Below are 16,191 nucleotides of genomic sequence, written 5' to 3' on the forward strand. Positions count from 1 at the left end.
CCCACATCTCTGTCTATTCTGTCTCTGAACTCGTGGGCTTCATGGTAGTTTCTGCACAGGCATGCACTGTCATCTGTGTGACTGTATATAGACACATCATGTGTCTTTGTTCTAAATCACATGCAAGTAATTGAACTGGCCACAGGTGGACTCAAACTAAGTTGTGGAGACATCTCAAACATGCAAAGGGAATTGGATACGCCTTAACTCAAGTGTCACTGCAAACATGTCGAACACTTATTCACTCTTCACTTTGTCATTTTTTAATATAAATTTTAAAAAAATGTGTAGTTAAAAAAGATCCACTTTGACATTATGGGTTATTGTGTGTCAATCAGTGACAAAAAAAAATGTAAAGTCAAGGGGGGGCTGAATAGTTTCTGAAGGCTCAGTAAGCGAAGACGGAAGCAGGCAGGAGTGAAGCCTCTCGGTCTGATTACACACTCCCAGCACGTGGCCACAAGGCACCCCTGCTTCCCATTGGTCCGATTCAGATGAAGGGGGGGGGGGGGGGCGGAGAGAGAGGGGAATTCCCAGGCTAGTGTCTCTCTCTCTCTCTCTCTCTCTCTGTACAAATATTAATCTTCCTGTCTACTGTCACTCATTCAGTGCTGGGTTCTCAAACAGACAATAACCTGTGATAAGGGTGTGTGTGCATCATGGACGGTGAGTAGCAGCACCTTTTTTTATAATAACAGTAGTGATTGATGGTGGTAGACTGGGAGGTTAAGAATGAGTGGGATTAATAACAATAATAGCAGCATCTCTGATGTTCAAAAACCATTCACTGACTCTCAAGTGGGATTTTTGATTATTAGGATTATTTCTGGTTTTAAGGTAGAATTCCAAACCAGCGGTTAACTCTTCAGTTGCTCAATATGTGACAAAATTGTCTGTCAAATAGATTAATTTTTTAACAAAACATAACACTTCCTCCCAGTTGCATGATTGCCATTGTCATTTGAGTCAGTGTCAGTAAATACATGGCGACTAGAGCAGAATAGAATGATTTTGATGAAGACTACATACTAGTTTATGTGGAATATAATCCCTTTTGAATGTTTTTATTACTGTCCTATATATATATATATTTTTTTTTTTCAACTGTTTGTGTTTACACTTAATATATAAGTGTAAGTAATATATATGCCAACATGTTTCCTCCACAGTTCATATGCCCTCCTTTTCAGGGGACGATCAACACATAAGTAAGTACATTTCAATGCCTCTCTTACTGTCTAAATGAGTTGCCTGCCTCCACAAGTCAAAGCTCATAAATGCCAAAGAAAATCACTGAGTATATCACCCTCTCTTTTCACTTCCTCATTTCTCTTATTGGTAAGCAAGTGACACTGCCTTTTTTTCTGCTGTGTGTGTGTGTGTGTGTGTGTGTGTGTGTGTGTGTATGAGAGAGAAAGTCAGAGAGCGACTCTTGTAATTACTGTCTTTATAGTTTTCGAAGTTTGTGTTGTATGTGTTTATATTGTGTTGGATTACAAATGTGCGGCTCTGTGTGTGTGTGTGTGTGTGTGTGTGTGTGTGTGTGTGTGTGTCCTCAATTCTGCGGTTTGAGCGTCTTCTCCATCTACTGTGAAGCAGCTTTTGCATACCAGAATAGGACAGAAAGACCAAACCTACATGTCTTTATTAGGACAGAAATGTAACATGACTTGTCCCATGTACTGACCTACAAAACTTCAAAGTGATCCCTGCTGCTTGGTCTTCACTGATGATCGACCAAATAAAACCAAAAAACAATCCTGCTAAAACACTTTGCTCTCATGTCCACACAACTCTTGCGTTATTAAAAGATCAACACAGTAGACGCAAAAAAAAAAAAAAAAAAAAAAAATCAACACTTCCCAGATCGTTTTCTCAGTTCCTCTGAGGCTGACTTCTCGTTGCAGCTTTTGCTTCTTGCTGCCTCACATCAGACGACAGTCACATAGTACTGGCGAATGGCTGGGGTTGGCCTTATAGGAGTAAACAATGTGTCAGAATCATGAGTGTCAGTTAGGTATGGCGAGGTGCGGCTCTTGCCATTCCTTAGCCTGAGTGAATCAAAATTTGTTTCTGCTTCTGTCATTCTATTGGAGAACAAAGATCAAGCAATTTGCCATGTCTAAAAAAATCACATAAGGAAGCATTCAGGATCAATGTTCCCTCTAAGCTGATAATTTACTCACCTATGTCTAATAATTGATCACATTGACCAAATAGTAATGTCAACCATCAGTCATTGCTCCACTTTGTCCCTGGAATTTTAGTTGATAAAAGCAGGTTTTGAAGTTTTGATGGTAAATGGTATTAGATACAGGCCTGTTCTATACCTTAGGGTTTAATGAGTTGATGCTCCTGGTCAGAAAGGTTGAAAAGTATTTGAAAGTGAGTTGAGTACCTGACAAACATCTGAAAATCTGTAAACACCGCCCACTTGCCACTCCAAACGGGTAAAAAAAAAAAAAAAGAGAAGTGGAGAATGATTTGTGTTAACTGGGTGTGCTTGCATCATCACCTTCACCAGCCACTCCCCCCGTCCATCCTTCTCCCTCCTCCCACACACATCTTTCCATTGACCTCTCCTCCTCCTCCTCCTCCTCCTCCCCGCAGTGGCCGAGCCGGAGATCCAGATCTTCGAGCAGCCCAAGCAGAGGGGGATGCGCTTCCGGTACAAGTGCGAGGGGCGCTCGGCCGGGAGCATCCCGGGCGAGAGGAGCTCCGACAACAACAGGACCTACCCCAGTCTGCAGGTGAGGACGGGGAGGACGACGCACTCCACCAGCTGAACCTCACACACCCCTAAACTCACTTCCATGTTTCATGTACACATCTAAAATCATCTATGGAGTGGATTTGAGTCAGATGAGTTATCAGTCATAGAAATGTATCCCGAGCTTACCCTCAAATACTTTCTATGATGGTTTTTAAATGTCATTTGCACGCTTGGTCTGGAGTTTTCAACACATTTCAACATTTCCCAACATTTTACTCTCCTGAAGCCTCTCCTTTCTTTCATTCTTTCACCTCTTTTCAGATAAACAAGGCCTTACTGTGCTGGGCGCTCACTATACAATTTCACAGCCAGTTAGCTGGAGTGAGCAGCTGTGCGGCCACATCTGCTCGCATTACATTTTCCCCCTCTTCTTCTTCTTCGTCTTCTTCTGTCTTTCCATATAATTTTGCATGCACGCATTCCTAGGTATGGCATGTGCTTTTACTACCTAGAAATGACAATTAAAGGAGCTCTCTCTCTCTCTCTCTCTCTCTCTCTCTCTCTCTCTCTCTCTCTCTCTCTCTCTGTCTCTCTGTGCTCCATAGATCCTGAACTACTGTGGCAAAGGGAAGGTGCGCGTGTATTTGGTGACGAAGAACGAGCCTTACCGGCCACACCCGCACGACCTGGTGGGCAAGGACTGTAAAGACGGCTACTACGAGGCCGAGTTTGGCCCGGACCGCAGGGTGATCGCGTGAGTCGCCCCCCCCCACTTCGTTAGCGTCCCGCACGCAATCGAGAAATCTCTTTTTCTGGCACGCGCACATAAACGCACCACAAGACAAAAACACACCACCAACGCGATATCATTTCTATTAACAGTAATTCATGTTTCACTTGATGGTTTCGAAAAGCATCATGTGTAGAAAGGTGACCGCTCAGATGGAACGCATACACACACACACACACACACACACACACACACATAGGGGCATGAACACACAAAGCAAAACACACACAAACACACACACACACACACACAGCATATTTGTCTAACCATCTCTGTGATGAGGATGGCAATGTGGGAATTCCCCAAGTGACATCACCCTTATTTGCTGTGTAAAAGAGAGAAAAAAAAGAGGTTGTGTGTGTGTGTGTGTGTGTGTGTGTGTGCGAACGTGTGTGTACTTGTGCATGTGTGTCAATGAGTTTGTGTGAATGAGTCAGTATCTCTTCATGTGTGTAATTTTTCGAATCCCTCATGGATTACAGTAGTGAATTCAGATTACTTTATGATTTCATCATGCAGACCTGGGTCAAAGAGTATTAGCAAATCATTTTTAGTGTTTGTTTTAATCTGCTTTCTAGCACTCATTGCACTGTCCTATTCAGTCCATCTGGTACTTGTTAAACTGAATACTATAAATCATTTTCGGAATTACTGCCTCTCCCAGGTCTGGCCCCATGCGGTCGAGCCACCGGTGTTTTAACATAGACCGTTTTGTGAGCATTTTGTGCCGGAGCCCTCCCGTTTCTCATCGCCCTGTTGCTTCATTCGTGCAGTTTCCAGAACCTGGGCATCCAGTGTGTGAGGAGGAGGGAAGTGAAAGACGCCATCCTGCAGAGGGTGGCCAGAGGGATCAACCCCTTCAACGGTGAGTCCTCCTCCCTCTCTCTCTACTGCCATCACTTTTCTATCTATTGCTTTTATGATTTTTTTTACAGCTCAGACTTAGGTCAGCGTCAACAGCGTTTGTTGATAGCTGTAGCAAATTAGTGGGGGGGGCAAAATGATGAGTGGCATAGAGTTTAGACAAAGTACTTGATGCGAATTGGTAGCAACCTAACTGACACGATCTGAAGTCTGCTGTTGCTGTTGCTGTTAGTGTTGCTGTTGCTGTTAGTGTTGCTGTTATTGTTGCTGTTGCTGTTACTATTACTGGTAACACTTTACAATAAGGGTACATTAATTAAGGGTTAGTTAATGCTTAATAAGCATTAACTAACCCTTAATTAACAGTTAACTAAAGTGTCTGGTAATCATTTACTAATCATTTACTAATCATTTACTAAGGTATTAATTTATACATTATTGAATAGTCATCTTTATAAACTATTAAATGATGTATAAATGAATACCTTAGTAAATTAAGGCTTAGTTAATGTTTATTAAGCATTAACTAACCCTTAATTAATGTATCCTTATTGTAAAGTGTTACCCTATTATTGCTGCTGTTACTGTTGTTGTTACCGCTGCTGTTACCGTTCCTGTTACTGTTACTGTTCTTGTTGCTGTTACTATTAAGCGGTTTAAATCAATTTCAAACAATGGTTTGCACATGCTGGTTGACCCAGCTCTGGTGCCGTTAACAACAGTTTCCAGATATCAAGTTGAAAACCCGCTCTTTTGCCACCACCCTGGCTACAGTAATGCCATTTCCTCAATGCGCTTTCAGGCTGCGGTCCTCCATATGCAGACAGACAGCAGCTCTCATGTACAACAGGCGTTGGGCTACTTCCCCATTCTTTGTCACAGTTGCTCAATTCAGCACAGTGCAGGATGCCACGTGAGAGCTGGGAATGCAGGATTCATTAAAAGGGGGAGGGGGGGGCCGAGGGGGTTCCCCCTGCTCGCAGAGATCATGAGAAAAGTAGAGTATGGTGCTTTATAGGTTTGTAAATCCATGCGGATAAACCTGAATGGAATGGCGGTTTATGGTGAGAATGAATTAGGAAATACATGCTTTTTGTTATTCAAAGACATAGTGTGTGTTTGATGCTGATCTACGTTAACATAGCACAGGTTTTGGTGACCCTTATCCAATGGCTGTTACAGATATGAGAGAATATTGTACATTTTTGAAGCTGCACTAGGCAATTTTGCATGTTGGCAGCTCTTGTTTACCAACCCGGCCGGTCTATGACACTTTATACCAAAGATACCAAAGAGACGAGAGAGGAGAAGATCTAATGTTGGTGAGTCCAGCTTTCTCTGGACAGAGATGTGGGTCGCTGCTGTTTAGGAGACAGTGTGGATTTCACACTGAAGTTTGGATTCCTCACTTGCTGTGTGGGCGGGGAAGTGACCATACCCGAAACCAGAATTTAACTTGTGTCTCATTCCCACTCAATTAGAGGGAATTTCAACACAACTTGAATATAGAGATACGGACCCCCCTAAACCTGACATTGTCGAGCTTTAGAGTATCTAACCACGTCTATGCGGTTTTATTTGCTTATCATCACTCAAGAGTGTTTCGTTTTTTAGTGGGTCTTTTAGTTATTCCTGTGGTCTCGGGATGGAGCAATGAATACGTTTAAGCAAAACAACAGAAGTAAGACTCATCGGATATGAGGTCTGGAGCTGATCTTTAGTCACTGGACGGGTGACTGAGTTTGTGGCCGGAGAGTTTCTATACCCAAATGAGCTTTATTGTGTGGTGGTATCAGGAAATCGTGCTGTTTTCCTAGAAAATGCCGCTGGCTGCTCTCACGCCCACCTTTACCATCATACCCATCTCAGTTCCAGACTGTAGACCTGACCAATTTGAGTCTAATATCTGTGTTTCTGGCTTTGGGGTTGTTCAGTCTCACAAATGGGCTGGGATAGGCCGTATATGGTAGGTGTGTGTACGTGCCTCTCTGGCTGAAAGGGAGAGTATAGGGAAGTGAACGGACAGCTCACCCAGGCTTTGGCCTCTAACACTGAAGCGGTCACACAGGACGTCTGGTCAGTGTTCTGTCCATGAAGAGCCATGAGCTTCGTCATTGTCCAGTTTAATGGGGAATGGATCTTCATTTTTGATTATGTATTGTCAGAGTATGAATTACAGAAGTTGACAATTAACACTATATTTAAAATGTCTGGTATTTAGCTGATGTTCTTACTGACTTATGGAATAGTAGAATAAGCTACAATAGCAATATTATAAGCAGCCAATACTGAGAAGTACAAGAGTCAGTCAGCACTGACAATGGATGGAACAAAATAGTCTTGTGATTCTCGAATGATCATATATGGAGAAGTGTCCAAAATGGTAATAAGAGCTGAGGAGAAAAGGTAGAACGGTAGGCAGGAGGTAGGAAAAGGCCGGAGGCGGGATTTGATATGGTCCTTCATGTGATTGGCCGGTTGCACTGCCACACCAAGGCGTAGATCAGTGATTCTCAACCTTTTTCATATCAAGGACCCCACATTTAGTCCACATTTGGGGCCACGGACCCCTATTTGATGAGATTTTGTCTCTCAGACCCAAATCTGAGAATATTTGTTATTGTTAGATATGATTTTGTCCAGAATCCCATGACTGTCTGTATTGTAGGTAGAGAGATAACAGAGAAACTATGATCAAAACAGTCATTCTTCTACATTCTCTGACGTTTAACAATTCATCAGTTTGCTGGGGACCCCCTGGAGCGCCCTCAAGGACCCCTGGTGGTCCCCGGACCCCACGTTGAGAACCACTGGCGTCGATGAAAGCCATTGCGCCATAGACTGATGTGGAGGGACCCGGGGTGCCATTTTAATACGGCCCGAACCTTCCCCTCTCTCTTCAGCTCACTTCTGCTGTGAAACTCAGCTGCTTCCTGTGGTGGGAGAGATAAGCTGCCCCCCCCCCTGCACTTTAACACACTTGCACACACACACACACACACACACACCCTGACCTCCCTTCACTTCCTGCGTGTACGCTTGGTCCACTTTTGCTCAGGCCGATGTCTACATCCCGGCAGTTCTAATAGTAATAGTACAGAATTGACTGTTGTGTGTGTGTGTGTGTGTGTGTGTGTGTGTGTGTGTGTGTGTGTGTGTGTGTGCGGTTACACATATGATTGAGCATATGTCTCATTTCTTTGTTTATTTTTGTGGATGAGAAATAGCGGTAATGTTGTCGCTTTCCCCGGTGACGTGTAGTGTAACAAATGCAAATGAAATTGCAATTTCAGTAATAATATCCCAGTTGTCAAATTTAGGACCACATTTCCCATAAACCCTGCTGATTTCGGTTACAAAGAGGATGTCCCACTTCCCATATCTGCCGTGTTTGTTTTCTCCTTGGCTTTACTGAAGAGGATCGACATGTCGGAAGTGATCAGAAAGATTTAGCCCCGTTTGCTCTGGAAGAACAGCGCTCTCTTGCCGTTTCGTGCCATAAAGCAGATCTGCTGGATTGCTTTACGGCACAAAGGAACTCGAGTCCCTTTTGTGCCGTAAAGCAATACAGCAGATTTCCCTGCCGAATCCGACCCGGTGTAAAATGCAGTGTAGAGGCTGGTAGAGGCTGACAGTCTTCTCGGCGATGGTCTTGTTTGTTCACACTACTTATACTATAATACTATATACTATAACTATAATGTCTCATAGGATATAATAGAACTATATAATATCATATAAATAGTGCACTGGAGTCATTCTCTCAGCCTCGGTGATAAACACCACCTGAACCCCCGGGAGAAGCCATGAGTCACACAGTCGAGTGGAGACACTGTTTGTGGTGAGGCTTGACACCTGCCTCCCCCTCTTTCTCACTCTCACATTCGCATTAACACCAACCACTTACCACCTACCCCCCTCCTACCCCTGGACCCCCCCCCCCCCCCCCTACTGCCTCCCCTCATCGCCTCATTCCAGCCTTGCCAGTGACCATGTCCTCCGCAGCTGCAGCTCGGGGCTCGCTCTCTTTCCATCACACACACACACACACACACACACACACACCTCCACCTACTCTCACAACCCACTTTTCTTACACCTGTCCGGCATCTGTCTCTCGCATGTGCATACACTCGCTCGCACACGCACACACACACGCACACACACACACGCGCACGCAAACCCATACCAACTTAGTATGTTCCACCGATATGTTTTTTTTCTCTCGACAGTTCCACTTTCATACACTCCCTCTCCCTCCTTCGGTTTCTCCACTCTCTGTCTCTGCCACCCACAGCAAACAAAGCTGATGACCAAACAGAAATCGGAAAAAAATAGAGATGCTTGATAGAGATGTTTGTTGCCGTCCGCTTCCCCGGGAGTTCGCAGGTTCAATCCCCACTATGCTGTTGCTGCGTTGGCCTTGTACAAGACACTGAGCCTCTGCTCCATGGGGGGGGGGGGGGGGGGCCTGTCTGTGTGAAATACATACGTCTATGTGAACGTCTCATAGGGAAATGTAAAGAGCCTGAGTACAAATTACACTGTGTGAAATTCAGTGTGAAATTCGGTCAGACAGCACCTGTGTCTTGTCAAAATAATTCGATTTTTTAACAAAAAATGCATGGCAGCAGTGCAGACATAGGTCCCATATTATATTATTACAGTGCCTTATTCCTATTATGGTAACATTTAACTTTATAAGACCAAAGACCAAATATAAGCCCATGCTCTGATTATTGTTTTAATCAGAGCATAATACAACAAAGACAATATACAAATAATTGAGTGTGTGATGCAACACTACAGCTAATGTCATGATATGGAATGTAATTTTCTGATTTGTGTCTGATTATATTGTAAGAGAAGTTATGCATCTATTGGGCTTATAATGTGCTTGCAATGCCGCACAATGCACTTTAAATGAAGTGCTAACCCTATTTCCAGTATAGTGTCACTCTTTGCATTTACATGTATACTATAGGCATCTGATGTCACATATCAGGAGTCGTCATGGTCACCTCATCACAGAGTCCTGTGCTATACACACACACACACCCACACACCTCTTTCCACCCTGCGGTGACGTCACCGAGCGTCACCGTGGCGACACGGCCACATCTGTGGGCGGGGATGGCCTCAACGTGAGCAGAGAGATAGAAATTGAGAGATGGAGGAAGAGAAAGTAGGCAGATGTGAAAACCTTGTCTTGGTGCGTGTGTGTGTGTGTGTGTGTGTGTACGTGTGTGCGTGGGCGTCTCTCAGTAAGAGCTCTCACTGCAAGGTGTGTGTTTGTGTATGTTGCCTCTGCGGGTGATGTGTGTGATGTTTGCGTGTGTGTGTGTGTGTGTGTGCGTGTGTATGTGTGTGTGTGTAGATGAGTATGTAGGCTGAGTAGGCTTGAAGAACCACATCTGTGACGTGTTATGCTACAGCCTACAGATTTGACTGACAAGCATGAGAATCCATCCATCCATCTACCCATCTACCCATCTACCCATCTATCTACCTACCTATCTATCTATCTATCTATCTATCTAACGATTTTGTTGCTGCAGTTTAGATACAATAAAGATATGTAGTCCTTGGTAGCATTTGCAAGTGCAATGTGAGGCACTACAAGCAGCTTTTCTCACAATATAATCATGGCAAATATCAGAAAATAACATTCAATTTAATATCATTTACTATGAAGTTGCTCCGTAAAGTATTCAACCCATTACATTTTTTGAACATTGGGTTTCTGATTTCATCTTCTGATTGTATTAATTATCATGCTTACAGGCCTTATGATGGCTTATAATGAGGGGTGTAACCTGACTTAAATCCTCATGACAGAAATTCATAGTACACATTAAAAGTGATATCAAACTGGTATAAGTTCTTTGATCATAGGGACTTTTAAGGGAAAAAAGCTTTCACTTTTCTGAAAATCTGAATTATCTTTTGCTTATATTGGTGGTTGTTTACCTTATGATGATGACATACCATCATAGTTTACCCACCTTTTTATTTACCGCTACATCACTGCTTATAATGCCTTCAGTGAGCACCGCTTCAAGTAAAGTGTTACCTGCATTTGTGTTTGTCTTTCATACGGTTGTGATACTGACACCTGTTTGTGTGTGTGTGTGTGTGTTTGTGTGACCTCAGTGCCGCGGGAGCAGCTGCTGCAGACAGAGGAGTACGACCTGAACGTGGTGCGCCTGTGCATCCAGGTCTTCCTGCAGGACGAGAGCGGCCAGTACAGCCGGGCCCTCAGCCCCATCGTCACCAACCCCATCTACGACAACAGTGAGTGGCCGAGCTCCGCCTGCAGAAACACTGCTCACACCTAGACAGTTACACAGGTTATCACAGGAATACAGGCTACCCGAGGTTAGGTGTGTTTACACCAGTTGTTGTTTTTGAAGGCATATACCAATACTGATTTGAATTAAAGCTGTCAATAGCCGATTTTATTCTTGTCAGGGTGGAAACAGCATTTACACCATCATAGGATACTAAAACTCTCTATTGAAACCCAGGATACTACTACTACTAGTACTGCCCTACCTCTACTAGTACTACCACAACTACTACTTCTACTACTACTACTTCTAATAATAATAATAATAATAATAGTATATTCAGAGATTCGAAGATTTGAGAAGTTGCACAAGTAGGCATGTGTGTATCTGCAGTTTGTGCGAGAGAACAATATGAATGTACCTGTACCAGTAGTGTGTGTGCACACGTTTGTTATGAGTCTTGTGTGTGTGTATGTGTGTGTGACCGCCCAGCCAACATTCACCCAACACTGTTTTCAAATGTTGCACCCAGTGAACTAGTTCGGTGTTCCTCACACACAGTGAGAAAGGGGAAGTTCTCTATACTCACTAAACCCTCAAACAACACTGTTACCACGGAGCACTTCCTCTTCTGTCAGCAGGCATGTGACATGTGACTCACCCGGTGAGGCTCGGCTCGTAAACTGAAAGCATCGCCTTCCAAATCGAGGCCGATGCAACGCCGAGCCGGAGCCGCAGCTTGTTTTTCAGACCTGTGCACGAACAAACTAGAAAAAAGAAGGTCGCTCTCATGTCAACAGACTGACACCTTTACAGTGGAAGAGCAAATTTGACCTTACTGTATGTACGTGATGTGACTTTCCGGTGCTGTTGTCTAACACTTTATGTGTGTTTGCTTGTGCGTGTGCATCATCAGGGGCCCCTAACACAGCTGAGCTGAGGATCTGTCGAGTCAACAGGAACTGCGGCAGCGTCAAGGGCGGGGACGAGGTCTTCCTGCTGTGTGACAAAGTACAGAAAGGTATACGGATGTGTAGTATTTTCACTTTGTTATGCTTTTATAAATGATTTTCCCACTCATTTATTTATCCATCTATTCTTCTATCCGTCCACCCGACCATCCACCCTCCATCGATCCAAACATTCATCCATTCAGCCGGTAGCGCCCATCTCCTCTTGCTCTCATTCATTTCTCCATCCCTGTCACCCCCCTCATCCCCCTGCCCCCCCTTCCTCCAGACGACATAGAGGTGCGGTTCTTCTCCTCCGACGGCTGGGAGGCCAGGGGCTCCTTCTCCCAGGCCGACGTCCATCGGCAGGTGGCCATCGTCTTCAAGACCCCGCCCTACTACGACCCGTCCATAACGGGCTCCGTGACCGTGCGCATGCAGCTGCGCCGGCCCACCGACCAGGAAGTGAGCGAGCCCATGGACTTCCGGTATCTGCCTGATGACAAAGGTGAGCGGGTTGATGATGATGTGGGGGGGGATTATTTGTGTTTATTGAGGAGGGATACGTGAAAAGACAAGTTCGAGTTCCACCAAGTGAAAAGGTTATTCAGATACTTCAGCCCTCACTTTGGCACACCTGGACCGACCATATATGATTGCCACACATCCTTGATGCTATAATGAACATAACATATTTGATTATTTTTGTGTTTTCTGCAGATCCGTACGGCTGCAATGAGAAAAAGCGGAGAAGAGAGCACTTGATGAAGATGTCGGGATTGTCCGGTAAGAATTACGGCATATAGTACAGGAAGATTCATCCCATGTGCTTGCATGTGTGCTTATTTGCATGTATGTGTGTGTGTGTGTATTGAGTATATCAATGCATATAGTGTAACAAAGCTTTCTGGCCTTTCTTTCTGATCTTCAGCCGGTCCTTTTGCTGGTTTGGCGGCAAACAGGCCAAAGGCGGTGTCACAGAGTCCCATGATGGCCCAAGTCATGAGAAAAGGTAAATACTTTATACACGCTCTGCTCCATGCTACTAGCAAAGCTCAATTTTAAATCTGACATCAACTTCTATCCAGATCTGATGAACATTTGCAGAATTTTTGCAAAGTATCAAACCATCTGTTCACACTGCAAGCAACTTGGATGATGGGTCTTGAACAAGGAAATCGTATTTTTTGCTGCTTTCGTATATCGTTATAACGTTACATTGTTTTGATGAGTTAATCCAGCTAGCAAGCCCTCATTAGGTAGCATTAATTGAAAATGAACAGAAAAAGCTAAATGAAATTATTGGGAAGCTCTGAATGGCTGTCATCAACTTCTCATCCATTTTGCACTTGTCAGGTGGAACTATTGTTCATGAACTAAAATCACATCGGTAGGGAAACGAGGAAGCACAGAAATGGCTGTTGACGGCCAATGATTGTGAAAAGTTCGCTTGACTATCCACATATTGGCTAAGTTTCCCTGATCGCTCAGTTTTATAAGAAAGGAACGGCCCTTGTTGATTGAGTTGCTGGCAGTTTGAAAGCATGGTAAGATTCAAACACAAGCATAATATTGCACTCCTATCACACTAAAAATCACTATTTGTTTTACCAGACCCCACCAACATGTACATGAAGCAACAGCCCACACCTGCGATGCACCAGCAACCCGCTGTATTTAGCCCACCCTACCAGCCAGGCCCTCGGCGCGCAATGATGACAACACAGGCTCCTAATGTGCCTGTAAACCATTTGTGGCCAAACCCGAACCCGGCGCTCTCCATGGATACGATCACCGTCAACTCTAGTGCCATGGGCAATTTATCGCGCACTAATATCAGTAGGCAACAGCAGTCAAACCGTGGATCCGGTTACTCCCAGAGGGTGGAGCATAGCAGCGGCAGTAATATCCTCCCTCAGCTCTCCATGAGGGACTTGCAGTGTTTGGACCCAGGCCCGGGGCCCCAGGGCCCTTTGATGAGCCAGGCCCAACCAGAGACCCAGCACCTCTTCCAATTGCAGCACCACAGGGAGGAGCCAGTCTCTGAAGCCCGGGTCCAGAACCATCAAGGAACCCAGAACCAGGGTCTCCAGACTCTGTGGACCAACTTCAGTTCCCTCAATCCAGGCCAGGGCACCTATAACGGGGTTGGTCCTGGAGATGGAGGGGGTACCCTGGGGCTGGGAAGGGGCTCTTTCCCTTTCTTAGAGGGCATTGAAGGGGATGATGATTTTCTGAAGAACCTGGTGGGAGGGCCTCAGGCCACCTTCCAGCTGAAGCAGGAGCCCCAGATCCAGGTGGGACAGGAGAGCCACGCTACCCTCATGCAATCCCCCATGGACAGCCAAGGAAGCACTTACACCAACCTGCTCCCTCGGCCCATGAGCAACGGCACCAACATGGATGCAATGAGGCATGAAGTTAGTAGTAACAGCAACATGCAGTCCCTCAAAAATCTGCAGAACCCCTTCTCTAACAACGGCATGGCCCACGATGCCCACTTTGCATCTTTGGCCGACTGGATCAAATCTCGGCCCAGTGACTACAAAGAGTGAAGTAGTCGGCAAGTTTATCAAGAAAAAGCACAAGCAGCTCCAAGGAAATACTGGGACTTGTATGTGTATGAATCACGCGTGAGGCTGTGATGAGATCAGAAGACATGCTGATGTTTTCCAAACCAACCTTAGATCCAGATGCTCTAAGAAGTGAATGTACTGCTTTCTTAGTCTCTCTCAGGTCAAGTTCGATTCACTGTCAACATATAATAATCAATGGTTTGTGGGTGTGTTAGGTGGCTGATCTTCAAATGAAAGGGGGTTAATGGATATTACTGGTTTTGAAAGTACTTTATTTAACATGGGCTGCCACAATGCTATCATCAGCATATCAGATGACTTAACTGTCATGGGCTTACTTTTTATTGCTTTGTTAAAGATTTATATATCAGATCTCAGTTTATGTGTGTCACTGTGATAGCGGTTATGTCAATTTTATATCAAGGCATTTGCTGTTTCAGCAATATTCCACGTATTGGGGTTATTCTGCACTTGACTACCATGAAAACCAGAATATAATCACTGGATCAGATGCAGCTGGACGAATTCGGACTTTTACTTCCCATTCATTTGAATGAGGCCACGAAAATAGCCTGAAAACTGAAATTTAACACGTTTGTGAACATATTCAACAACAGATCCTGCTGCTGTGATTTTCAATTGACTGTTGGTCCAACATTTTAGAACATAATTTCGCCAAATAGCATTTTTATTGACAGACGACAACATAGCGGAGGGATAGTATTTAGGAGAGATAGTCCCTGTTTGGGAGACTGGGTCTACTTTTATTTTTAAATAATAATTTTAGTGTGAAGCAAGAATAGAAATGCAAAATGATGAAGGACCGACAGCTGCTTTATTGTCTTAAAGCGGGATCTGTTGTTGAACCTGTTCACAAACATGTTAAATGCAAATTTTCAGGCTATTTTTGTGGCTCATTCAAATGAATGGGAAGTGAAAACGATACAAACTCCTCCCAGCTGCATCCAATCTTGGTGATTAGTTTATATTCTGGTTTCTATGGCGGTCAAGTGCCAAATAACCCCCATGAAGTGGAACATTTCTTTAAGTGCGCTCTGTACATACATGTTAGCCAGAGTTGAGAGTGAAAGCAGTTATCGTGCTGAAGCTCTCAAGAAATGGCAAGGTACTGAAATTTCCATTGAGGAAGTGGGGGGAAGCACATTCAGTGGTGTATTTCCTTTGTAATGACTATGTCATACCAGCGATCACATGTGCTATCCAGAGTTCTCAGAGCGTTGATATCAGATCAGATCAGCTGTTTTCATCAGATATGCCACTTTTTTTGGTTTTAGGCATTTAGCTAACGCTCTTACGTGGAGATACTTACAGAGAGCAGGCAGGGGTGCAGCGTCTTGCTCCAGGACACTTTGGCGGGACACATGGCGTATTGATGGACATTTCATTTATTGGTTGTTGCGGGAATCAAGCCTGTGACCTGGTTACAGGATGGTCCTCTTTGGTTCCAAGGCGACCCTGTCACCTCTAGCCTAGCTTAGTCTAACGTTCATTGCTTACCTACATGTCATATACCTGTATGCCTTCTACAAGCTTGTTTTTTTGTCTTAAATGAAAGCAATTATTTTGATGACTACTTTTTTAAAGCAGATTTGGTATTTTTGAGGTTTTTTTACATGATCTATTCTTAATAAAAAAGGAATCTGTCTTTATTCCACATTTTGTGCACTTAATTATCATCTTAATACGACAAAGATTGTATACATGACCTGGAAATCCAAATATATGTCATTGTTATCTGTAATTTATAACATGTTTCCATAAACATTTCAGGTGATGACTTTGACTTTTACAGCAAAACACAATACAAAGAGAGTTAGGTTGCATTAATGTTGTGAACCTAATTCAGGCTTTTTCCTCTATACTGTACTATGCTTCACAGTATATAAAAAGACAAGGTGACATAATAAAACAATAGCACCACAAAACAAATAGTAGATAAAATCATGACACAGCAAATAAAGCAACAAAACAATAAGATAAAACAAAA

General features: G+C 44.0%; 1 protein-coding gene across 1 annotated transcript; it reads left to right on the forward strand.

Moving 5' to 3' along the window:
• The first annotated feature begins 570 nt into the window (after positions 1-570).
• On the forward strand, positions 571-15,899 carry rel (v-rel avian reticuloendotheliosis viral oncogene homolog). Its single transcript, XM_071531426.1, has 11 exons — positions 571-666; positions 1,170-1,208; positions 2,611-2,750; positions 3,319-3,467; positions 4,277-4,368; positions 10,521-10,661; positions 11,574-11,678; positions 11,897-12,115; positions 12,328-12,393; positions 12,539-12,619; positions 13,222-15,899. Exons 1-11 carry the CDS (start codon positions 660-662, stop codon positions 14,160-14,162), a joined length of 1,980 nt encoding a protein of 659 aa, XP_071387527.1. The 5' UTR covers positions 571-659; the 3' UTR covers positions 14,163-15,899.
• The last annotated feature ends 292 nt before the right edge of the window (positions 15,900-16,191 follow it).

This window comes from Centroberyx affinis, unplaced genomic scaffold (assembly GCF_046629955.1).
Source record: "Centroberyx affinis isolate AG114_WGS23_722 - 3 ecotype Tasmania unplaced genomic scaffold, CSIRO-AGI_Caff_v1 ptg002079l_1, whole genome shotgun sequence".
Classification (NCBI taxonomy): domain Eukaryota; kingdom Metazoa; phylum Chordata; class Actinopteri; order Beryciformes; family Berycidae; genus Centroberyx; species Centroberyx affinis.

What these genes read in the sequence shown, in the direction of transcription:
- rel (XM_071531426.1), top strand. An exon ending in AGGGGACGATCAACACATAA is followed by an intron (nt 1,209 to 2,610) that starts GTAAGTACATTT and finishes TCCTCCCCGCAG; the next exon opens with TGGCCGAGCCGGAGATCCAG. An exon ending in GAAGATGTCGGGATTGTCCG is followed by an intron (nt 12,394 to 12,538) that starts GTAAGAATTACG and finishes TCTGATCTTCAG; the next exon opens with CCGGTCCTTTTGCTGGTTTG.